Source organism: Podarcis tiliguerta (genome assembly GCF_965153285.1).
Source record: "Podarcis tiliguerta genome assembly, chromosome: 2".
In the NCBI taxonomy this organism is placed as follows: domain Eukaryota; kingdom Metazoa; phylum Chordata; class Lepidosauria; order Squamata; family Lacertidae; genus Podarcis; species Podarcis tiliguerta.
Window position 1 is genome coordinate 107,141,716 of NC_139535.1, and position 24,568 is coordinate 107,166,283.

The following is a 24,568-nucleotide window of genomic DNA, read 5'->3' on the forward strand; positions in this document are numbered from 1 at the left end:
AACGGGAGCTCACCCCGTCGTGGGGACTCGAACCGCCGACCATCTGATCGGCAAGTCCAAGAGGCTCAGTGGTTTAGACCACAGCACCACCCGCGTCCCACATGTGAGGCGATACAGTTGGCTCAAAGAGCCAGAGCCCCAAGTTCATAAATCCAATTGTGAGGGGGGAAATTGAGAGGTTACACAGAGAGAAAGTGGCTGGCCCAGGGTCAGTCAGTGAGCTTCATAGCTGGTGGGATTTTGAACCCGAAATCCTAGATCAGGCACAGGGAACCTTTAGCCCACCTGATGTGGTTGGACTACAACTCCCATTAGCCATGGCTATTGACCATGCTGGCCAGGGTTGATTGGAGATGTAGTTCAGTAACATCTAGAAGCTCAAAGGTTCCTAACCCTGCTTTATTCCAACAACTCACCAAGGTCTTGTCGTTCCTTCCCAGCCCTGTCAGCTGCAACCTGTTTAGCTGGAGGTGTTGAATGAACTTTTGGATACAAGCAATGTGCTCTATCACTAATCTATGGCTCCTCATAGCCAGAGGTAAAATTTGGTCAATGGGCCACCCAAGGCTTGCCACTGAAGGGAGGCGAATTTGAACTTTTGCAACCTGGTTGGTAAAAGGGACGCGGGTGGTGCTGTGGGTTAAACCACAGAGCCTAGGACTTGCCGATCAGAAGGTTGGCGGTTTGAAACCCCACGACGGGGTGAGCTCCTGTTGCTTGGTCCCTGCTCCTGCCAACCTAGCAGTTCGAAAGCAGTCAAAGTGCAAGTAGATAAATAGGTATCGCTCCGGTGGGAAGGTAAACGGCGTTTCCATGCGCTTCTCTGGTTTGCCAGAAGTGGCTTAGTCATGCTGGCCACATGACCCGGAAGCTGTACGGCAGCTCCCTTGGCCAATAAAGCGAGATGAGCGCCGCAACCCCAGAGTTGGCCACGACTGGACCTAATGATCAGGGGCCCCTTTAAGCCAGTTGGCTCCAGTGATGCCTATGGCCTTATCAATGAGTGTAAGAAAGCCAGCCCCCGACTATAGTAATTTCCATTTCTAATTTATTTCTGGCCCCCACTGAATTGCCGTACCACACAATTTACCATGTGGAGGTGGGAGGGTGTCAGAAGAAGCATCTAGGAACAACTAATTAGCAAATATAAATGGGTGATGTAAGGTGGAGCAAATCAAGCATTATGGGGATGATGGGCTAATGAGTAGGAGGAGGGTTTTCTCTGACAGATAATATTTAATGCTGTAAAGGAAAACATAATCCTCAGCCACCCAGGTGGTGATTCATTTAAAAAAAAACAGAGAGAGGGAGAGAGAGAGAGAGACTAAAAATAAGTTTGATACAACAGCAGCTCATCTGTTCTCCAGTTGGCTAGAGCACGTGATCAAAAAACAGATAGTGTCAGTGTCTGTTACAATCTGAATTGCACATGGGATACCATTGATTTAGCTCGCATGATTGAGAACCAAGTTCAGTGTGAATAATGTACAAATGATGCAGACAAGTAGTTGGAGGATTGGCATGTTGGATTCTGTGGCTAGAAAACAAGAATCTCTGAAGATGGAAGGTGCCGTTGCCAATCACGAGCTTCTCCCTTGAACCGAAAGCACAGAATGAGCTCAGTTTCTAGTGTTAAGCCAAAGCTAAGAGGGATGCGGGTGGCGCTGTGGGTTAACCACAGAGCCTAGGACCTGCCGATCAGAAGGTCGGCGGTTTGAATCCCCGCCATGGGGTGAGCTCCTGTTGCTCGGTCCCAGCTCCTGCCAACCTAGCAGTTCGAAAGCACGTCAAAGTGCAAGTAGATAAATAGGTACTGCTCTGGCGGGAAGGTAAACGGCGTTTCCGTGCGCTGCTCTGGTTCGCCAGAAGCGGCTTAGTCATGCTGGCCACATGACCCGGAAGCTGTACGCCGGCTCCCTCGGCCAATAAAGCAAGATGAGCGCCGCAACCCCAGAGTCAGCCATGACTGGACCTAATGGTCAGGGGTTCCTTTACCTTTAATGGGAAGACTAGCTCAGTGGCAGAGCATCCCTGCCATTTCCAGGTAAGGCTGAATCTGAAAACGTTGGGCCTGCCTTTTTAGAAGCCCTATCCCCATGCTTGACAGATATTCCCCCTTTCCACTTTTGTCAAGGAGGTCTGCACAGACAAGTCCACCACCTCTCATGGGAGTCTGTTCCTTGGTTGAACAGCTCTTGCTGCCAGAAATCTCTTCCTGATGTCTCGTTGGAATCTCCTTTCTTGTAATTCGAATCCACTGGTTTGAGGCCTACCCTCCGGAGCAGGAGAAAGGAAGCCTGTTCCATCTTCCAGCCCTTTAGATATTTCAAGACAGGTATCATATCTCCTCTTAGGGTGTATCTACACACAGGAAAATCCCCACTATAAATAAGTCAAAAATCAGATCATTAGAACAAATGAAGGGAAAAAAGCCCTATATAAAATCGTCTAGAAAAATTTTCTGCTCTGCAGCGCCATCTGGTGTCACACTATTATAATGCATATAAAACGTTTTTTCTTTACTAATGTAGCTGAGTCCCCAGTCTCCTTTTCTCCAGGCTAACATACCCAACTCCCTCAACCGTTCCTCACAAGGCTTGGTTTCCAGAGGATGTCCTTGCATATGTATAGTATTCTACATTTGGCTCGTTTGGTTTCCAGTGGGCTTCAGAAGCAGGCTTGCCAGCTCTTCCAATTTGGCAGAGAGATACTAGCTGTTAAGGCTAATGACCTTCCCTTCTGCTTTCACTGTTGTTTCCTAAGCAATGTTATTGCCAATTAAGCTAAATTGCCCCCAAGGTTGAGCTAGGCTTACTAGATCAAAGCAAAAAAAAGAGAGATGAAAAACACCCAGTCCAGTTTGCTAACAAGCACTTCAGCTAGTTCTCATTTTAAGATTCCTAAAAACCAATTTTTAGGGGAAGAGTCGTGACTCAGCGACAGAGCAAATGCTTTGCATGCAGAAGATCCCGGGTATAATCCTGCATTTCCAGTCAGAAGAAACAGGCTATGTGAATATACTGTACAGGTGCTGGATCATTGCAGCCCGTCAAAGTAGACAAAGTAGACAAACTATTCAAATTTGGCCACTTTCCTGACCTGGGATGTTTCCACGCCATGGGCGTAGCCAAGGAAGGGGGGCAGGGAGGGGCAACCCCCCAAAAAATCATCATCAACAACAACAAAAAACATAGCTAACTGAGGTTCTGTCCCCCCAACAAAAGGCCTGTCCCCCTTGACAAAAATCCTGGCTACATCCATGTTCCAGGTGCACCAGCTCTAGGAGGGAGAGGGGTCATTGGCCCCCTCAACACTCCTTAGCAGGGGGCTCAGCTCCCGGAATATTGAGGGGGCAGAGGAGGCCGAACCACCAAGCCGAGTGCAGCTCAACATCAATGGCAGGCTCTTTCTGGGCGCGTGAGAGGAGGAGCCACAGCCATTGATGCTGGGCAGTGCTGGGCAAGGCCTCCTCCCAATGACACATGTGTGTGATGTCACAGCTGCGCGACACACATTGCGCATGTGACGTCACCAGACACTGTGCCACTTTGGTCCTCTGTACGTTTCTGTTGCCCGTATTTTTGAGCTCTTAGCTGACACTTAAGAGCTCTCGAGCTCCTCAGGTTTAGCAAAGCTTCTTTAGGAATCTGCTTTATACTGGGTCAGCTCACTAGTCCATCTTGATCTGACTGCCATTGGCTCTCCAGGTTTCCAGTCCAATGACATTCCTAGCCTTACCTGAAGATGTTGCGGATTGGACTAGGAACCTTCTGCATGCAAGGGAGTGGGTGGCGCTGTGGTCTAAACCATGGAGCCTCTTGGGCCTGCCAATCAGAAGGTCGGTGGTTCAAATCCCCGTAACAGAGTGAGCTCCCGTTGCTGTGTCCCAGCTCCTGCCAACCTAGCAGTTCGAAAGCACACCAGTGGAAGTAGATAAATAGGTACTGCTGTGGCGGGAAAGTAAACAGTGTTTCCGTCACGGGGTTCTGTTGCGTCAGAAGTGGTTTAGTCCCGCTGGCCACATGACCTAGAAAGCTGTCTGTGGACAAACGCCGGCTCCCTCGGCCTGAAAGCAAGAAATAATAATAATAATAATAATAATAATAATAATAATAATTTATTATTTGTACCCTCCCATCTGGCTGGGTCTCCCCAGCCACTCTGGGCGGCTTCCAACAAGGATTAAAAATACATTAAAATGTCACACATTAAAAACTTCCCTGAACAGCCTTCAGATGTCTTCTAAATGTCAGGTAGTTGTTTATCTCTTTGACATCTGATGGGAGGGTGTTCCACAGGGCGGGTGCCACTACCGAGAAGGCCCTCTGCCTGGTTCCCTGTAACCTGGCCTCTCGCAGTGAGGGAACCGCCAGAAGGCCTTCAGCGCTGGACCTCAGCATCAGGGCAGAACGATGGGGGTGGAGATGCTCCTTCAGGTATACTGGACCGAGGCTGTTTAGAGCTTTAAAGGTTAACACCAACATTTTGAATTGTGCTCAGAAACGTACTGGGAGCCAATGTAGGTCTTTCAAGACCGGTGTTATGTGGTCCCGGCGGCCACTCCCAGTCACCAGTCTAGCTGGAGATGAGTGCTGCAACCCCATAGTCACCTTTAACTGGACTTAACTATCCAGGCATCCATTGCCCCAGTGTAGTTGATTTGCACCTGTCCAGGGGTCTTTTACCTTTACTTTTACCTTGCATGCAAGGCAGCTGCTCTACTGCTAAGCTATGGCCCTTTCTTAACGAGCTGCTCCTATTAAGACTTAATAAAATTGCAAGCACCGAGAGAACTAGCTCTAGTTCTTACGTTTATTGTTCTAGCCCAGGGCCATGACAAACCCTCAGCAACAGTATCAACAAAACAATGAATGTTGGCATCCAGAACAATATAGAACATCCATACAAGCCAACACCCATTATGTGAAAGAAAATACCAGAGGCACCAACAAGCTTAAATCTAGCTTGATTTCAGATTAAACTTCCCAATTTATAGTGATGTTACTTAACTTCTTTTTCCTGACCTTCTTCCCACCTTTTTTCCCCCAGCCAGTGTATAGAGGGCCCCTCCATGCGTTACAATGCTATCATTGTCATTCAGAAGAAACCAAGCCATTTATGCCTGCTTGCTTGTGTGAACAAGGGTTTCAGAAAGTGATCTCTGGGGTCTTTATCTGAGGGGCAGATAATGAGTGATGTTTTCCATCTGGAACTGCTGATATTGCTCCTCTACCTAATCAAAGAACGAACCTAGGAATTACAGAGCAGAACAATACAGTGGTACCTCAGGTTAAGTACTTAATTTGTTCCGGAGGTCCGTTCTTAACCTGAAACTGTTCTTAGCCTGAAGCACCACTTTAGCTAATGGGGCCTCCTGTTGCCGCCACGCCGCAGAAGCACGATTTCTGTTCTCATCCTGAAGCAAAGTTCTTAACCCGAGGTACTATTTCTGGGTTAGCGGAGTCTGTAACCTGAAGCGTATGTAACCTGAGGTACCACTGTATTTCGGGCCATAGTTCAGTGCTGAAACATGGAGCATCTTACTTTCCAATTTTAGGAAAACATGTTCATTTATCTACAAAAATGCATGGAATAAAACCATGCAAACAATCAAAATTTCTGCCCTGATTTTACTGGCTTTGTAGTCATTATAGATGTGGTGGGGAAAGGGTTTGGGAACTTTGCGATTGGAGGGGGGTGCCAAATCTTCTGAAGATTTTCATGGGTTGGCATATCTATAGACTTTGGCTGATCGTCCCACCGAAAAACCTGCCTGTCCACCAAACTTGCAGTCCTGACATCCGTTGTTTTTTTTAACCTAGGTGTCGTTGCCCAACACCAAGACCAATGTGTCACCCCCAATATCGTATTGACCGGTGATGGCCTGTTGCCATGGCAATTGCTGTCAAGAACCTGAACTGGCCAGAAGGCTAACCGCTCTGTTTGAAGCATCATTCAGAGGCCCAGTGGATTCAGTTTTTGCGCTAAGTGAGACAGGCTCTTGGAAAGCATTAGCGAGAGAGGGAGGCGAGAGGCTCCCAGCCCTTTGGGGATGGGAAACAAGCAGGCTCTGCAGCTTTACTCCCGCTTTGTTTTTTTGATCTCGCAAGTAACATTTCAGCCTCTCGCTGTTCAGCTCGCTGGAGCCGGCACAGGGCTCTGGGGCCCCCAGGAGGGCCGCGAATCAAATATTCCTTCTCTACTCTGGCAGCGATATTGCCAATGACAGCAAATGCATTGCTCTAATCTTTTCCCATTTTACTCATCTGCTACAGGATCTGACCTCCCTTAACAGCTTTGAAGGCTGTGCCAAGCAGAGGCGGCAGCAGGGCTGGCTGAGAACAGAGGCCCAGGAACAGCTGCCGCCACATGGAGAGCAAGGATTCCCTCAGCAACAGCCTCACACACCCCAGCCCTATGGCTCTAGGTTGTCTGCTCAGTCAACGAGTTAAATTTGTGCTCATTGAAATGGCTGAACTCAGAGATAGCCATTTGGCCACTGGTGAGCTCCATCTGGCCGCAATATTTTTTTCCTTTTTTGTCTAGTCCATAAAAGTCTGGAGTTTTGCGGGATGTCTGACTCCGTATCGCGGCAGCCATGTCTTCTTTTTATTAGGAGCCTCCTTCCCCAAACCTGGCCTCTAGACACTCTGTAAGGTAAAGGTAAAGAGACCCCTGACTGTTAGGTCCAGTCGTGGCCGACTCTGGGGTTGCAGCGCTCATCTCCCTTTATTGGCCGAGGGAGCTGGCGTACAGCTTCTGGGTCATGTGGCCAGCATGACTAAGCCGCTTCTGGTGAACCAGAGCAGTGCACGGAAACGCCGTTTACCTTCCCGCCAGAGCGGTACCTATTTATCTACTTGCACTTTGATGTGCTTTCGAACTGCTAGGTTGGCAGGAGCAGGGAGTGAGCAACGGGAGCTCACCCCGTTGCAGGGATTCGAACCACCAACCTTCTGATCGGCAAGCCCTAGGCTCTGTGGTTTAACCTACAGCGCCACCCGCGTCCCATAGTCACTCCGTACTAGATGCTAGAAGAGATGAGGTATAGATATAGTCTTCTTCTGCAGGAAGTGCTGGCAACCCACGCTATACCACTGTGGGCAGTCACTGAAGACCAGTTCCCCCCAAAGTGGGCGATACTGCCCTCTGGGGGGCTCTGGAATGATCCAGGGGGCGGTAGTAGCCTTGAATGCAATTGGGGGGCATTGAATAAAAATAAGGGGATGGTGGGAGCATAAAGAAAGAACAGAAGAGAGTTTTGAAAAACTGTTCATACATATTTCATCTGCTGTGTAATGACGCTTACCGTGAGCTTGGGCACCTCCACTAGATCGGGCAGTCGTGCTGGAGGTGAGGGTTTTGTTCCGGCCTTGGGTGAACCCTTTTCAGCTTCACGCATCCTGTGGCTGCAGTGCTGGTCCCACCCCTGGGGCAGATCAGACTGAGATGGCAGGCTTCACTCTGGTCCACCCCACGGGTTTTTAAGTCTGGGGCCTAGCAGATCTCCAGGGGGGCAATTGAGTCATATTTTTTTCTGAAAAGGGCGCAGTAGGCCAAATAGGTTTGGGAAGCTCTGGTGTAGACTATAGGTAGGTAAAGGTAAAGGACCCCTGGACAGCTAAGTCCAGTCAAAGACAACTATGGGGTTGTGGTGCTCATTTCGCTTTCAGGCTGAGGGAGCCGGCGTTTGCTCACAGACAGCTTTCTGGGTCATGTGGCCAGGACTAAACCGCTTCTGGCATAATGGGATACCATGATGGAAACCAGAGCGCACAGAAATGCCGTTTACCTTCCTGCTGCAGCGGTACCTATTTATCTACTTGCACTGGCGTGCTTTCGAACTGCTAGCACAAGCAGAAGCTGGCACAGATCAACGGCAGCTCACCCCATTATGGGGATTTGAACCGCCAACCTTCTGATCAGCAAGCCCAAGAAGCTGAGTGGTTTAGACCACAGCGCCACCCATGTCCCCTGTCTGTATAGTGTAGAGACTATGCATAGCTAGACAAACCAATGAGCTTATTCAGTGTAAGGCAGCTTCCTAAATTCCCATGTATGATGAACCCTGCTGCCCAAGTTCCTGATGCCCCCCCCCATTAGATGCCCCCCAAATGTCACCTTGTGGCAGCTCTAGATCATTATTTCTCAGCCACATATATAACGGGGGGCATCATATAATGGTTATGTGAACCTTCCCTAAGTGGCAGTGGATGTATGTCTCTCCCACACTCAGCCCAGTGACCCCGCCCCCACTGGTTAAGAGCCCGTTGAAAGCAGACTGAGCAGATCGACGCAATGTACTGAAGAAGAATTGTGATGTTTTTCCCATATGTCTTCCTTGCAACTCTGTCTATATATACACACACAAACACACAGAGAGAGAACAAGTAGACCCTAGAGCTTATAAGAGCACTGTCAAATGCTAAGTAATTATATATGAAAAATAAGTTGAAATATACTCAGAGTCGCAAAGTGATTTCATGCTCTTTATTCAGCTCATAGTGGTGAGGAGGAATGAATTAAAGTCCCCTCAAAGTATCTGCTTTATATACATTATTTGCACAATGGGCTGCACATGATTGGCTAATTCCGGAATTCTACCGTAAGCCAATCAGGTTGTGGATTCACTTCTAGCTGGAGCATGATTGGGTGGTTCCTGCCAACCAATCATACTGCTGCATTGCTCTAGGACCAATCAGACTGCTGCATTCTGAATCCTATTGTTCTAGGACCCATCAGACTGCTGCATTTTGGATCCTATTGTTCTAGGACCAATCAGACTGCTGCAGTTTGGATCCTATTCAACTCAGTACATAACATAAGTGAATGACAAAACAGAGGGAGATGTAAAACCGTGAAGCTTAATGTTTGAGCTTCTGCCTTCTTTGTGTTACTGAGAAAGGCAGAAGCCAAAATGTTTCAACTAAGCATTTTTTAAAAAGAAATTTCTGTTTCGTGATTATATCTATATTCACGCTAGGAAACAGGTCTCTTCAGGGACAGATGGGCAAATGAATGCATATGGAAATATGAGAGGTGGGATACCATATTGAATGGAGCTTTTTGGAAAGGCAGAACATATTGGAAGTGGTAGCTGTTACCAGTTGCCACTTTCCATGATGTCATGCATTCAGGTTTTCTTCCTTCGCGCTCCTGGTCTAATGGGTGATCTCTCTCGCGCAGCCCAGAAAGCAACAGCAGTCTTATGCGCTGATTTCAGAAAGCCTAGATTAATTCATTGAATACAAGCATGTGGCAGCATTCTGGCTGGGGTTGCCAACTGTTTCCTGGCAGGGCTCCCGAGCCTATAACTGCTGCCTAATAAGCACAGATTCAGCCGATGAAGCATGCTGGCTATCGTTTCATCTCTGTACTAGCTTCACCTGCTAAATTTGTGCCTGGCAGGCACCTCTGATGTACAAACGCTCTTGTGAGAGAACTTATGAATCGCATGCAGTAAATATTCGACAAAAGCTCCCCACTGAGGAAGCTCAGGTCTAACTTTCAGACATGCAAAGGGGAAGAAGAAGAAGAAGAGGTTGGATCTGATATCCCGCTTTATCGCTACCCTAAGGAGTCTCAAAGCGGCTCACATTCTCCTTCCCCTTCCTTCCCCACAACAAACACTCTGTGAGGTGAGTGGGGCTGAGAGACTTCAGAGAAGTGTGACTAGCCCAAGGTCACCCAGCAGCTGCATGTGGAGGAGCGGAGAATCGAACCCGGTTCGCCAGATTACAAGTCCACCGCTCTTAACCACTACACCACACTGGCTGTGTGGGAGAGAGAGAGACCTGGAGGTAAGGTGATATCTGAAGACTGAATGAAGAACTATAGTATTCATCCCACTTCCTGCTTAAGTAGGGATGCTTGGAGGGTCTGTGTCTCCTTTGATAAGCCATAGTAGTAGCAGTAGTAGTAATAATAATAATAATAATAATAATAAAAAAATAAATTTATTTATATCCCGCTCTCCCCAGCCGAAGCCGGGCTCAGGGCGGCTAACAACAATAAAACAGTACAAAAGTACAGCACAAAATAGTAGACCAAAAGCAATCGTAAGTGGATTTTGCTCTAGAATTCTTCAGCATATCTGTCAAAAGAAAGGAGGACACTGTCTATTCTTTTCTCTTTTTTAATTTTTTTTTATTCAAAATTATAACAAGACATATTATCCAAAAACACATCATCCTCCCCCCCCCCCCATTTTTCCTCCCGGAAGTCAGTTCTGTCCCCTGGCGGGGGGACAGATAGTCTGAACCAATGCCTAAACAACCACTCACATTTATGTATTCCAATAAAGTTGTGACCAAAATTATGCCAAAAACCTTAAAACAAAAATTATGTGTGTGTTGTGAGTTATTAGCAGTGGCATAGCGTGGGGGGTGCAGGGGGGCCGGCCGCACCGGGCGCAACATCTGGGGGTTAGGGTTGGGGGTGCAAATCCACGGGTTAGGGGGTGCAAATCCACGGGTTAGGGGGCGCAAATTACTTGCCTTGCCCCGGGTGCTGACAACCAACGCTACGCCACTGGTTATTAGGGAGGTGGCTTGGGGACCTCGACACGCAAATACTTTGGCCCTACATGCTCTGTCCATTGAGGATTTAAGCCCCATTGGCTTGGAAGAGGTGTGGGGAAAATGAGTGGCACACTTGTCATCTTACCATCCTTCGCTACATCTGCTGTTTACCAAGCACGGTGCCATAAAGCAAGAATGCAGAACCTGTTGCCCTCCGGCTCCCATCAGCTCCAGTCAGCAATGCCAATCTGGAGACCACACAGAGTGGCCATGCTTGGTCCAAGTCTGCTTTCAGTACAAATAAACCGAAGAAGGGAGAGCAGGGACACCTGGTCGCAGTCTTCCCCAAGGCGGCGGCGAGAGATGTATTGAATTTCTATTTAAATCACAGCAGTCATTTCTAAATGTGCCTCTTTACATATCCATTTGCACATGCTAATTTTGTGAAAATTGGTGCCGTCTCTTAACTCCTGTCCGGTGATGTACTCCCGTTTTGTTTTGTTTTTGGCCACTCTAGGGCCACTGAATAAATGGACTCCATGAATTATCTTTTCGTCCTGCCTTCTTGCCCATAGGTCAGGACTCAGGGGCAGAGAACACAGGAGGGGCTGAGGAGTCTCCATCTCCCCTAAATAAAATATTTGAGGGGTTCAGGGGGGCCCAAAGTTGATGGGCATTGCCAGTGCTTTTTTTTTCTAAAATAAATGTCTAGGGGTACAATGGTACCTCAGGTTACATACGCTTCAGGTTACATACGCTTCAGCTTACAGACTCCGTTAACCCAGAAATAGTGCTTCAAGTTAAGAACTTTGCTTCAGCATGAGAACAGAAATCGGGCTCCAGCAGCGTGGCAGCAGTAGGAGGCCCCATTAGCTAAAGTGGTGCTTCAGGTTAAGAACAGTTTCGGGTTAAGAACGGACCTCCGGAACGAATTAAGTACTTAACCCGAGGTACCACTGTACTCTAATTTTCACTCAAGAAAATCACCATTTTATAGTTCAAATCAGGAAAAATAAATACAGTAAATGGACAAACCTACAGATTCACAAAATGTTCAGCGGTATGCGTTCCCCTGCGTCGTCGTCGTCCCCCCCCCGAAATAAAGCACTGGGCATTCCCACCACATCATGTGATCAGTTATGCAGGACAAGGCTTACTTGGGCCTTCCAATATTTTATTCAAGTTGGCACCCCTGGCAGAGAACCTGTTACAAATCCAGTCATATTCCTTCTTGGGTAACCTTAAGGCGAGTTGGGGGCACATGTCAAGGGCGGGTGGGGCCAGAAGTGAAAGTGGGTGGAGCAACGGACTCTTCCCTTTACAGTAGACTAGGGGTCAGCAGGGACGCGGGTGGCGCTGTGGGTAAAAGCCTCAGCGCCTAGGGCTTGCCGATCAAAAAGGTCGGCGGTTCGAATCCCCGCGGCGGGGTGCGCTCCCGTTGTTCGGTCCCAGCGCCCCCAACCTAGCAGTTCGAAAGCACTCCCGGATGCAAGTAGATAAATAGGGACCGCTTACTAGCGGGAAGGTAAACGGCGTTTCCGTGTGCGGCTCTGGCTCGCCAGAGCAGCGATGTCACGCTGGCCACGTGACCCGGAAGTGTCTCTGGACAGCGCTGGCCCTTGGCCTCTTGAGTGAGATGGGCGCACAACCCTAGAGTCTGTCAAGACTGGCCCGTACGGGCAGGGGTACCTTTACCTTTACCTTTAGGGGTCAGCAAACTTTTTCAGCAGGCTGGTCCACTGTCCCTCAGAACTTGTGGGGGGGCCGGACTATATTTTGGAAAAAAATAAAGATGAACGAATTCCTATGTCCCACAAATAACCCAGAGATGAATTTTAAATAAAAGCACACATTCTACTCATGTAAAAACACCAGGCAGGCCCCACAAATAACCCAGAGATGCATTTCAAATAAAAGTACACATTCTACTCATGTAAAAACACGCTGATTCCCGGACGGTCCACGGGCCGGATTTAGAAGGTGATTGGGCCGGATCCAGCCTCTGGGCCTTAGTTTGCCTACCCATCCAGTAGACTGTATTCTATCCACAGAAAAGCCAGTAATTTCTACTTACACCCACACCTCTCTGTCCTCCAGGTAGGCAAGAGGCCTTAGCACAGTTCAAAAGCATATTCCAGCCAAGCAGAAGCACCTGAGAAAGGTGTGAAGCCAAGGCAGTAAGGATTCTGGTCAGAGGAGAAGCAGCATGGTGGGGCTATAGCACCTGGAGAGTCCTGAGGGCTAAACAGAAGGTGCTGGGTTCAGCCCCCAATCCTAAGGCTCCCCACTGTTGTAGGGGTATTATGTTGGGAGACCTAGCAGCATTCACTGAAAACAAAGGGTTGGTCTCTCCTTGGCAATCTGGATGCTCTAGAGCAGTGGTCTTCAACCAGTGTGCTGTGGTACCCTGGGACGCCTGGAATGATGAAATATACTCGGAGTCGGGAGTGGATTTCATGCTCTTTATTCAGCTCATAGTAGTGAGGAGGAACGGGAGTTCCCCCAGAATGTCTGCTTTATATACATTATTTACACAATGGGCCCAACGTGATTGGCTAATTCCGGGATTCACCTGTAGGCCAATCAGGTTGTGGATTCACTTCCACCTGGAGCTGGATTGGGTGGCTCCTGTGGACCAATAAGACTGCTGTATTATGGACCCTATTGTTCTAGGACCAATCAGACTGCTGCATTCTGAATCCTATTGTTCTAGGACCTATCAGACTGCTGTATTCTGAATTCTATTGTTCTAGGACCAATCAGACTGCTGCCTTTTGGATCCTATTCAACTCAGTACATAACAAATGATGGTCTGGTGGGCCATGGGCAACACTGGCCTTCATCTCTCTTTCCTTCCCTCCTTCCTCTGATGCCCTCTCACGTTTCTGCTTCCCAAAAGCTTGCCCAGCTGTTCATTGCAGCAGCCCTGGCTACAAGTTCCCCAGGCAAATGGTGTCTCTGGGGCTGGCCTGCTGCTTCCACTGATGCCTCCCAAGGGGAGAAAGATGGCAGCCTCATGTTCAGCTTCGGCCAGTCTCCACTGGGCCACTAAGGCTGGGGGTATCCTCTTCCCAGGTCCCTGTGGGGTGACATGAGGAGACAGCTCTCTTTGGTGTGTGTGTGGGGGGTGTGGCTCAGAGACCAGGGGTTGATTGTGGCAGCTACCTGGTGGACTCCCAAGGAGAGGGGAGAGACGAGGAGGCTGAGGGAACCTTCCACAAGGGGGGGGGGGTGTTCGAAAAGAGGTGAGGGGCTGCCGGCTCTGCAGGCAAGGGGTGACATAGAATCATAGAGTTGGAATAGACCACAAGGGCCATCAAGTCCAACCCCCTGCCAAGCAGGAAACACCATCAGAGCACTCCTGACATATGGTTGTCAAGCCTCTGCTTAAAGACCTCCAAAGAAGGAGACTCCACCACACTCCTTGGCAGCAAATTCCACTGTCGAACAGCTCTTACTGTCAGGAAGTTCTTCCTAATGTTTAGGTGGAATCTTCTTTCTTGTAGTTTGGATCCATTGCTCCGTGTCCGCTTCTCTGGAGCAGCAGAAAACAACCTTTCTCCCTCCTCTATGTGACATCCTTTTATATATTTGAACATGGCTATCATATCACCCCTTAACCTCCTCTTCTCCAGGCTAAACATGCCCAGCTCCCTTAGCCGTTCCTCATAAAGCATCGTTTCCAGGCCTTTGACCATTTTGGTTGCCCTCCTCTGGACACGTTCCAGTTTGTCAGTGTCCTTCTTGAACTGTGGTGCCCAGAACTGGACTCCAGGTGAGGTCTGACTAGAGCAGAATACAGTGGCACTATTACTTCCCTTGATCTAGATGCTATACTCCTATTGATGCAGCCCAGAATTGCATTGGCTTTTTTAGCTGCCGCGTCACACTGTTGGCTCATGTCAAGTTTGTGGTCAACCAAGACTCCTAGATCCTTTTCACATAACTGGGCCTCTGAGGCCAGAGAGTGTTTCCCCACAGGGAAACCACAAAATGAATGTAGTTCAGACCCTCCAAGTGTCCCTATTTTCCAGGGACATCCCTGATTTAGAGAAGCTGTCCTGGTTTCTGATTTGATCCTGGAATGTCCTGCTTTTCCTTAGGATGCTTCTATTTTTATTGGAGAAATGTTGGAGGGTATGGACTTATCCAACCCCCAGCCCTCTGAAGAAATCCTCTATAGGGAAGTTTTTTTAAAATGTTTAATGATTTCATATGTGTTGGAAGTCGCTCAGAGAACCTGGGGCAACCCAGTAAGATGTGTGGGGTACAAATAATAAAATTATCATTATGGAATGGGACGTCCCTATTTTCATCGGAGAAATGTTGGAGGGTATGGTAGTCAGTCAAGGGAGCTGTGGACTCAAAAAGATTGAAAACCTCTGTTCTAGAGTGCCAGACTGGTGAATAACACCTGCAAATAAGTACAGTAGTACCTCAAGTTAAGAACTTAATTCGTTCTGGAGGTCCGTTCTGAACCTGAAACTGTTCTTAACCTGAGGTACTATTTCTGGGTTAGCGGAGTCTGTAACCTGAAGCATCTGTAAGCTGAAGCGTCTGTAACCCGAGGTACCACTGTAATGGATGTGGCGAATTAGGTGCGGCTATGGTTGTAGATCAACAGTAGCAGCACCGTCCTGACTTGGCCCTCCTGACTGCGGAAGAAAGGCTGGATAATTTTTTATAAATGAAATCTTCATCGCGGAATTCAGTTAATAAGCTGCCATTATGCCAGATTTCAATAAATTATGGATACAGTTTGTATGTGGCTTAAGAGCTATGTTAATCAGCTAGATAATGATCTCCCATTTATACAGCTCCTTTCGTGAATAAGGAACCCAAAGTGCTTAAGACGGGATATAGATAGGCATCTCTTCACCTGACTCTGAAATCCAAGTCCCTGTGGGATGAGAGGAAGCAGCTATTCTCCAGAGGAAGGATAAAAGCATCGCCTGGCATTGACAGAAGGGACTCCCAGGCCTGCCCAAAACACATTTCCTAAACTGGAACGGGGCCAGGACACGGCTGCCAGCACCCTTTCTCTTTTGCAGAGAGGCTGGGTGGCCCTGAGTGGTTTAGTGACCCTGCGAAATGGGTGTCCTGGTTTGACATTTTTTGCAGTCGAGAAGGCATTGCCTCTGGTGGTGCCAAGTCCTCCTTGCAGGATGCTGGGGCGCTGGAGTGACTTCTGACACGGAGTCATCCTTCCTTCCAAAGCTGGTAAAACAGTGGTCCCTTAGCACTGCTTTAGGACACAGGGAGCCAGCAACGAGTGAACTGGAAGAGAGCTTTCTCGTTCCTCCCAAAGGCAGCTTTTTAAAGGCACAGGTTCACACGCAAATGTCTAGGGTTTTGTTCAGCAGAGGCTGATCCACCCGGGCAGATTGGGCGCTGCTCCACCAGCCTCCTGCCAGCCCATGCTTGCATAGCTGTCAACTTACAGATTTGAAAATAAGGGACCAGCAGCCTCGAAAATAAGGGATCAGCAGCCAAAATAAGGGATTTTCTGGGTACATGTATGTTCGATTTCTGAGCCCCTCCGAGCCAAAGGCAGAAAGCCCAGCCAGCAGCCAAACAAAGCTTCAAGCTGTGGTTCCCACAGTGCAGCAACCCGGCAAAGGGGATGCAGCAAGGAAAACCATCGTCACCTCTCTGCAGGGAAGCGCTGAGCAAAGGTGAGTCCCCAGGCAACGCGGCCGATTTGATTGGCACAAGGCATGCAAGCTCCACCCCCCAGTCGTTCTTAGACTCCTTATTGGGTGAGCAATGCAGCCAAGCAACACAGTTGGAGCCTCCCTCCTCCCTGGCCGGCAAGCAGGGAGGGAGAGGAGCTGCTTCCTTTGAAACCCTGGAAATTTAAGGGACATCATCAATAAGGGACAGCAGCGGGACACGGCACTGGGATAAGGGACTTTCCCGCCAAATAAGGGACGGTTGACAGCTATGCATGCTTCTCTGGCCTTCTCATTCATTCATTCATTCATTCCACACCTTTTCCTTCAAGGAGCTCAAGGTGGCATACATTTAATCCCCACAACAACCATGTGAGAGAGGCTAAGCTGAGAGACAGTGACCGGCGTCAGGTCACCCAGTGAGCTTCACAGCTTAGCAGGGATTAGAACCCTGGTCCTAGTCTGACGCTCCAACCATTTGTTTTTTTAAAAAAATTCCTTTTCTTTTTTTATAGTTTTCTTTTCCCCTTCCTGACGCTCTAGCCATTACACCACACTGGCTTCCTCATATCCTGCCCTCCTAAGCCACAGTGTTTATGAAAAATATTATTTATAGGCCTCCCCCCACTTCTGTATTGATACCAACACTTGCATGCCGCCCCTGGAAGATTCACTCTGGAAGGGTTTCTACAATAGCAAGGAGATGCGGGTGGCGCTGTGGTCTAGACCGCTGAGCCTCTTGGGCTTGCCAACCGTAAGGTCAGCAGTTTGAATCCCTGCGACGGGGTGAGCTCCCGTTGCTCTGTCCTGCCACCCTAGCCATTCGAAAGCATACTAGCGTGAGTAGATAAATAGGTACTGCTGCGGTGGGAAGGTAAAAGGCGTTTCCATGAGCTCTGGCACTCGTCATGGACCTCTGCGCCAGAAGCGGTTTAGTCATGCTGGCCACATGACCCAGAAAGCTGTCTGTGGACAAACGCTGGTTCCCTTGGGCTGAAAGTGGAGATGAGCGTCGCAACCCCATACAGTGGTACCCTCAGGTTACATACGCTTCAGGTTACATACACTTCAAGTTACAGACTCTGCTAACCCAGAAATATTACCTCGGGTTAAGAACTTTGCTTCAGGATGAGAACAGAAATCGTGCAGCTGCAGAGGAGCGGCAGCAGCGGGAGGCCCCATTAGCTAAAGTGGTGCTTCAGGTTAAGAACAGTTTCAGGTTAAGTACGGACCTCCAGAACGAATTAAGTACTTAACCTGAGGTACCACTGTAGTTGAATTCGACTGGACTAAACCATCCACCCTACAACGGCTTTATGGTGTGGTTCACCCTGGTATCAATACAGAGGAAGGATGGGCTATAATAAACATTTTAAATTAAACACACACACACACACAAGTCACTTGGGCACACAAATAAGTGGCTGAGGCACACCCACCATTGTGAGGCTTCCCCAGCTGTTATCATTGGTTACGAAGTACCGGTGATGTCACAAAAGCACTTGGCAACTGAGTGAGTCTAAAGGTGGGCCAACAGATTGCAACAATAATAATAATTCAGCATGGCCCAGTTTTCCTCCACCTGCAGGAGCCAAATTGGCAGATGGACCTGGGCGGCCATCCAGCTGCGGGATGCTGTGGAGCATTAATAAGGCAAGTTCCTTTGCTGAGCAGGACTGTGGCTTGGAGGCATCTGATATCACGGACAGAAGCTGGCTACGTCGAGCAATGGAACTAGCAGGTTGGTCGGTGGGCGCTTGTGGGTTCTGCATTTGGAAACCGGAGGATGTCGCAAGGCTGAAGCAGGCTGATGTTTGCGGGTGTAAGCTGGTTGAAATTCACCTTCAGGAGCTAGTTGGCAGAAGTCGGTGGATATTTGTGGGTTGAAGCCAAGGCGCAAATGTGAATGAGTGGAGAGTGAATGACGATGTGGTGGACATGTAAAAGGGTAAAAGAGTATTGGGAAATAATCCATAATGAATTGAAAAAAATGTTTAAAAGTACTTTCCCCAAAAAACACAACAGAGTCCTTTTCGTTGGGGATAATTCAGACTGAAATTCCCAGGTGTCAAAAAAATGTTATTTATGTATGCTACTACTGCGGCCCGTGTTTTGTTAGTCCAAAAATGGAAAACAAGTGAGGTCCTAACTAAAAAAGAGTGACAACTTAAGCTGACAGAATATGCGCAGCATGCAGACTTAACATATAGAATAAGGTAACAAGAAGAACATACATTTAGAGAAGATTGGAAAATGTTTATTGAATATATGGGGGGGGGGATTGTGTACACCTGAAAATGTTGGCAGCATTAAGATAAACTCAACAGTGTAAATACCGGTAAGTTTTGAAAGACGGAATACCGAACGGTTTAGATTTTGTAAAATATGCAGGGATATATGATGTGCAAAATGAACCATGGAAAGAGAAAAAGGGAAGTCATCGATATTTTAAGGTTGTTTTAAATGAGTATTTTAAATTGTAAAACAGAAAATTTAATTAAGATTATATATATAAAAAGAGAGTGAATGACGATGTTGCTGTTCTTTACGGATGTTGGCTAGTGTATGCTTGTGTGCGTACCCTTGTGGCAGCTTGGCTGGTCACTGGGAGCGGCCACAGGGACCACATAACACTGGTCCCACTGGTCTCAGTATGTTTCTGAGCACAATTCAAAGTGTTGGTGCTGACTTTTAAAGCCCTGATGGCCTCGGCCCAGTATACCTGAAGGAGCGTTCAGCTCAGAAACTGAGGTCCACCTCCAAGGGCCTTCTGGCAGTTCCCTCACTGCGAGAATTGAAGTTACAGAGAACGAGGCAGAGGGCCTTCTCGGTAGTGGCGCCCACCCTGTGGCACCCACCCTCCCATCAGATGTCAAGAAGATGAGCAACTATATAACTTTTGGAAGGCATCTGAAGGCATCCCTGTATGGGGAAGTTTTTAAATGTGCAATGTTTTATTATGTTTTTATATAAGTTGGAAGCCACCCAGTCAGGCTTGGGGAGTCTGTGCTGATGGCTCTCCAGCTGTTGCCGCCGGCTGCCGGCTGCCAGTGATGTCACAAAAGGACGTGGTGGCTGCAGAGAAAAAGGCCCTCCCCTTGTGATGTCACTGAAATCTCCAGATCTGGGATGCTCCTGACCCGGCATCCCTAACTTTTGTTAGTGTCAATGTGGGACTGAAACGTCCCTCTTATGAGGCAAGAGGAAGAGGCTGCCTCAGGCAGCAGATACAGAGTGGCGTTAAGGCAAGGTTACAAGACGTCTCCGTTTCCCGGGGACAGTTTCCGGCTTTACAAATCCATCTATTTAGTAGGAAGTTGAAAAGTGTCCCTGGATTCATTGAAAAAAATCTGGTAACCTTAAGTGGGCAGCAGACTGGGCAATGGGCAGATGTGGCCTAGGAGCACATCCCCACCTGAAATGATTGAGAAAACAGCCCTTCCATTCCTATTTGTTGGTAGTGGCAGAGAATGTCCCAGGGATTTGCACCCCATGCTAATTCATGGAACGTGTGTGCATGAATTTTTTTTTTTTTGTGTGTGTGTGTATGTGTGCACACCCCATTGTATTCTCCAGTCATTCCCACACAATACAAATTAAAGTTACTTGCGCACACACAATACCTCTAAAGCACATTTAGGTAAAGGACCCCAGGATGGTTAAGTCCAGTCAAGAGCATCTATGGGGTTGCAGCGCTCATCTCGCTTTCAGGCCAAGGGAGCCGGTGTTTGTCTACAGACAGCTTTCTGGGTCATGTGGCCAGCATCTGGCGCAACAGATCACCGTTACGGAAGCCAGAGCACACGGAAACGCCATTTACCTTCCCGCTGCAGTGGCACCTATTTATCTACTTGCACTGGTGTGGTTTCGAATTGCTAGGTTGGCAGGAGCTGGGACAGAGCAACGGGGGCTCACCCCGTCGCGGGGATTTGAACCACTGACCTTCCGATCGGCAAGCCCAAGGGGCTCAGTGATTTAGACCACAGCGCCACCCGTGTCCTGCACATTTAAAGCACCCACCCACATCCAAGAATAATGGGAACTGCGTATCTTGACAGCTCCAGAGGCTGTCAGGCAGGAGGCCATAAAGGAGATGACAGACTTGCACGGGAGTCTGTGTTCTGCTTCTACGGAGCCCAATACTTGCCCTGCTCCACCCAAAAAGAAAAAAGGGCTGGCAAAAAAAATTGATTTGGAGGAAGAAGAGGAGGACCCAGCAGTGGTAGATGATGAAAGTAGAAAAGGAGTTAAAGGAGTACAGTGGTACCTCGGGTTAAGAACTTACCATAGTTTTCGCCCTATAGGACGCACTTTTCCCCCTCCAAAAATGAAGGGGAAATGTGTGTGCATCCTATGGGGCAAATGCAGGCTTTCGCTGAAGCCTGGAGAGCGAGAGGGGTCAGTGCGCACCGACCCCTCTTGCTCTCCAGGCTTCAGGAACTATCCGCAAGCCTTGGGAGGCCACGGGAGTTCCCGCAGGGCTCCCTAGGCTTGCGGATAGCAGCCTGTTCTGGGGCCTGGGGTTGGGGGAAGCTTGGGCCCGAGCCCCGCGCCTGGGGGAAAAATATTTTTTCCCCTTTATTCCCCCCCCCCCAAAAAAAAACTAGGTGCGCCCTATGGGCCGGTGCGCCCTATGGGGCAAAAAATACGGTAATTCGTTCTGGAGGTCTGTTCTTAACCTGAAACTGTTCTTACCCTGAGGTACCACTTTAGCTAATGGGGCCTCCCGCTGCCGCTGCACGATTTCTGTTCTCATCCTGAGTTCTTAACCCAAGGTACTATTTCTGGGTTAGCAGAGTCTGTAACCTGAAGCGTCTGTAACCCAAGGTACCACTGTATACGACTATGCCAAGAGTGGACATTGATGGATGTCGTCGTAGAAGGCACAGGAGGCTTCCTTTCCAGTGTTGAAGGTGCTGTTCCAGGACTGTTAGCTATCCGAGGGGAGAGCTACAGTTACCAGGATTCTTGGTGAAGGGGAAGCTTTAAATGTCTTGTGAAGATAAGATGTCTCCGCAGCGTTCATACCACGGTCATGGCTTCCCCCAGATAATTCTAGTTTGTTAAGGGTTCTGGGAATTGCAAATCTGCAGAGGCTCTCTCGGCACAAATTTCAATTCCTAGGATTCTTTGGGGCAGTGGCGTAGCGTGGGGGGTGCAGGGGGGGCGGCTGCACCGGGCGCAACATCGGGGGGGGGGGGCGCTCGCACTCGCAGCTCTCTGCCCCTACCTGGCTTACTCACTCTCTCTCACTGCAAACAATACATGTGCTTAGGGGGTAAGGGTTTCTTTAACTAATCTAGTGGAAGAGACTCGAGTGCTAAAATCCACGGGTTAGGGGGCACAAATCCACGGGTTAGGGGGCGCAAATTACTTGCCTTGCCCCGGGTGCTGACAACCCACGCTACGCCACTGCTTTGGGAGGGTGGGCTGGGGGAGCCATGGCTGTTAAAAGTGGAGTAAGAGTGCTTTGGGTATTTGGTGCGGATGCGGCCCAAGTCTTAAGCACCGACACAGCCTATTTCAGCGGCAAGGAAGCAACTTGCTCCCATTGCTGCATGAAAATAATTATCTGCACAGTCTGAGTCACCGGCAATTTTCTCTGGAGCACCATCACTGCCCTGGGCTTTAGGATTTTCAATATCTTGTATGGAAGAACTGCTCCCGGATGCATTCTCCTGCACCGTGGCAGCACTTCTTCTTTCGCTGAATGTCTCCCTCTCCCAAACGCAGGCTTTGCCCGACTTACATAAGCTAGATCCTCGGTGGCTGTAAAACTCCAAAATAGCTGGCACAGGGACTGGAAAGGGATGGGGGGGTGCGGACTAGGGACTCACTATGAAAGAGATTATTTGCCCAATAATAGTTTCGTTTCAAATGCAGATAGATCCGTGGACTCGGTTTGATTTTAAAGCCACACATTTAAATGGCAAGAAGCCCCACTATTGCTTCGTTGGCCACATTCAGAAATAAAAAGCACAGAACTGTCTGTCAAAAGGCTTGTTTTGAGATCAATGGGGGGGGGGGGGAACCTTCCATTGTCTTCTTTGCAGAAAGCTTCCCTTCTCTCCTGGCTCAGAATCTCTCCTCTCCACTGTTGATAAATCCTTTTGCTCTTTGAAACGAGACACCAGATTTCACATTTCATGCTCCCCGCCGCCCCCACCCCCCCGGTTTCCCTCGCAGAGTGCGCACGCCAGCCTAGCGCCACAGGAACGATTCCAGATTCCGAGCTCGGAATAAGGCCGTCAGTTCTTTAAACAGCAAAATTCCCTCCTTGGGCAGGATTGTTTAATGCTAGGCTGGTCAAGACCCTAACAAAACACGCTGCGGGGTACAGTCCTGGCAGAGAGACGATGCCTGCACGATCTCTACTCCAGAAACACTCCGTGATTCATCCCAAAGGCTTACAGCGCCACCTGATGGAGTACAGTGGAATGAGTACTCGCAAGAAAAAGACTAGGAAAACTCTACAGCTCATATAGACTGAATGCAGGATATTTCTTCAAGGCTGATGAGGCTCTTTTGAATCCCTATGTACAGCTTTCTTTTAAAATACAGCATTAAGAAAGAGTTGCAGGCCCTCAGTCTTGTTTCTTCGTGATTAAACTCCTCAGGCATGTGTAGCTACTTCCTAAAATTTATGATAACTGAACAGACTGCATGTTCATAGAATCATAGAATTGTAGTCAGGGCCATCTTAACCATAGGCGCCAGGGGTGCAGGGCACCCGGGCACTGGGCTCTCAGGGGCGCCAGGCCGTGAGTCTGGGGCCCAAGCGTTGGAGTCCCAGGAAGAGCCCATCCGTCGGTTGGAGAGCCACAGCGGGCTATTCTGCTGTGGGCGGCTCTGCGCCGTGAGTTCAGAGGTGAGCAAGGCAGCGAGGTGCTGAGGTGGCCGGCCGGCTCCGCCCTCTTGCGCGCCTGGGATTGGCGTAGGGCCATGGAGAGGCCTGCCCAGGGCACGCTGCTGACACCACGAGGCGCCCAGCTTCGCTCAGTCGCTGATGCCTCGGGCTCCTTCTGTTACCTGTTTTCTTTTCCTGAGCAGATCTTTTCCTGAGAAGATCTTTGCACCCTGGCGCCACATATGCTTAGGACGCCCCTGATTTTAGTCTTGGAGGGGACCACAAGGGTCATCTAGTCCAACCCCTTGCAATGCGGGAATCTTTTGGCCAACATGGGGCTTGAACCAAAGACCCTGCGGTTAAGAGTCTCATGCTCTACCCACTGAGCTAAAGGTATCTACTTGAGCTTCCAACTTATTACTTTGCCCACTAGTTTATTTCCGGTGTGAAGAGGCAACCCAACTATATTTGGCTTCAATGACAGGTGGTCCCCCTCTGCTCAGTCCCCACCTTCCCCCTTAAAACAACTCGCCACCGCCAGATAAAGGGAAGGATTTCCCCCTACAAAGCTCCTCCTTTATAAATAAGCTTCCTGGGACGTCTGCTCCCCAAGACAGTGCAAGCTTTTGGGCGTGAGGGTGCTAAAATAAGAGAAACGACACCAAGTTTTTGAAACAAGTTCTGGAGAGTGGAATTTGACATAGTGCTAAGAAGGGTATGAATTCATGGAATGAGGGTCCACTCTTGTAGTGAGACGTTTCCCCTCCCCCTGTACCACCTAAACCTGTTTGGGGGCTCCCCCCACCATCCAGAGCAGATTTAAGGCTGATGTATGATTGAAGGGACGCGGGTGGCACTGCGGTCGAAACCACTGAGCCTCTTGGGCTTGCCAATCGGAAGGTCGGCAGTTTGAATCGCGCGACGGGGTGAGCTCCCGTTGCTCGGTCCCTGCTCCTGCCCATCTAGCAGTTCGAAAGCACGTCAAAGTGTAAGTAGATAAATAGGTACTGCTCCGGCGGGAAGGTAAACGGCATTGCTGTGCGCTGCTCTGGTTCGCCAGAAGCTGCTTAGTCATGCTGGCCACATGACCCAGAAGCTGTACGCCAGCTCCCTCGGCCAAGAAAGCGAGATGAGCGCCGCAACCTCAGAGTCGGTCACGACTGGACCTAACGGTCAGGGGTCCCTTTACCTTTACCTATGATTGAAGGGGCACGGGTGGCACTGTTGGTTAAACCACTTAGCCTCTTGGGCTTGCCAAATGGAAGGAAGGCAGTTCGAATCCCCGCGACAGGGTGAACTCCCATTGCTCTGTCCCTGCTCCGGCCAACCTAGCAGTTCAAAAGCACACCAAAAATTGCAAGTAGGTAAACAGGTACCGCCCCAGCGGGAAGGTAAACGGTGTTTCTGTGCGCTGCTCTGGTTTGGCCAGAAGCGGCTCAGTCATGCTAGCCACATGACCCAGAAAAACTGTCTGCGGACAAACACCCGCTCCCTCGGCCTGTAAAGCAAGATGAGCGCCGCAACCCCAG

At 49.1% G+C, this 24,568-nt stretch overlaps 2 protein-coding genes and 1 long non-coding RNA gene across 4 annotated transcripts in view; 2 read left to right on the top strand and 1 right to left on the bottom strand.

Moving 5' to 3' along the window:
• LOC310671771 overlaps positions 1 to 6,568 on the top strand; it is a 28,636-nt gene extending 22,068 nt beyond the window's left edge. Inside the window, exon 2 of the long non-coding RNA XR_014508172.1 lies at positions 6,276 to 6,568. This is a non-coding gene — a long non-coding RNA (uncharacterized lncRNA). The remainder of the gene's footprint in view (positions 1 to 6,275) is intronic.
• AQP6 (aquaporin 6) overlaps positions 1 to 24,568 on the bottom strand; it is a 254,615-nt gene that overhangs the window by 84,602 nt on the left and 145,445 nt on the right. The window lies entirely within an intron of this gene.
• The window catches only part of RACGAP1 (Rac GTPase activating protein 1), a 60,377-nt gene continuing 53,523 nt past the window's right edge, over positions 17,715 to 24,568 (top strand). Inside the window, exon 1 of one of the 2 annotated variants that reach the window (XM_083427539.1) lies at positions 17,715 to 17,845. In XM_083427539.1, coding sequence (XP_083283665.1) covers positions 17,825 to 17,845 — 21 coding nt within the window. In that variant the 5' untranslated portion in view covers positions 17,715 to 17,824. Of the gene's footprint in view, positions 17,934 to 24,568 lie in introns of both variants that reach the window. The other variant, XM_083427543.1, reaches the window with a different exon arrangement.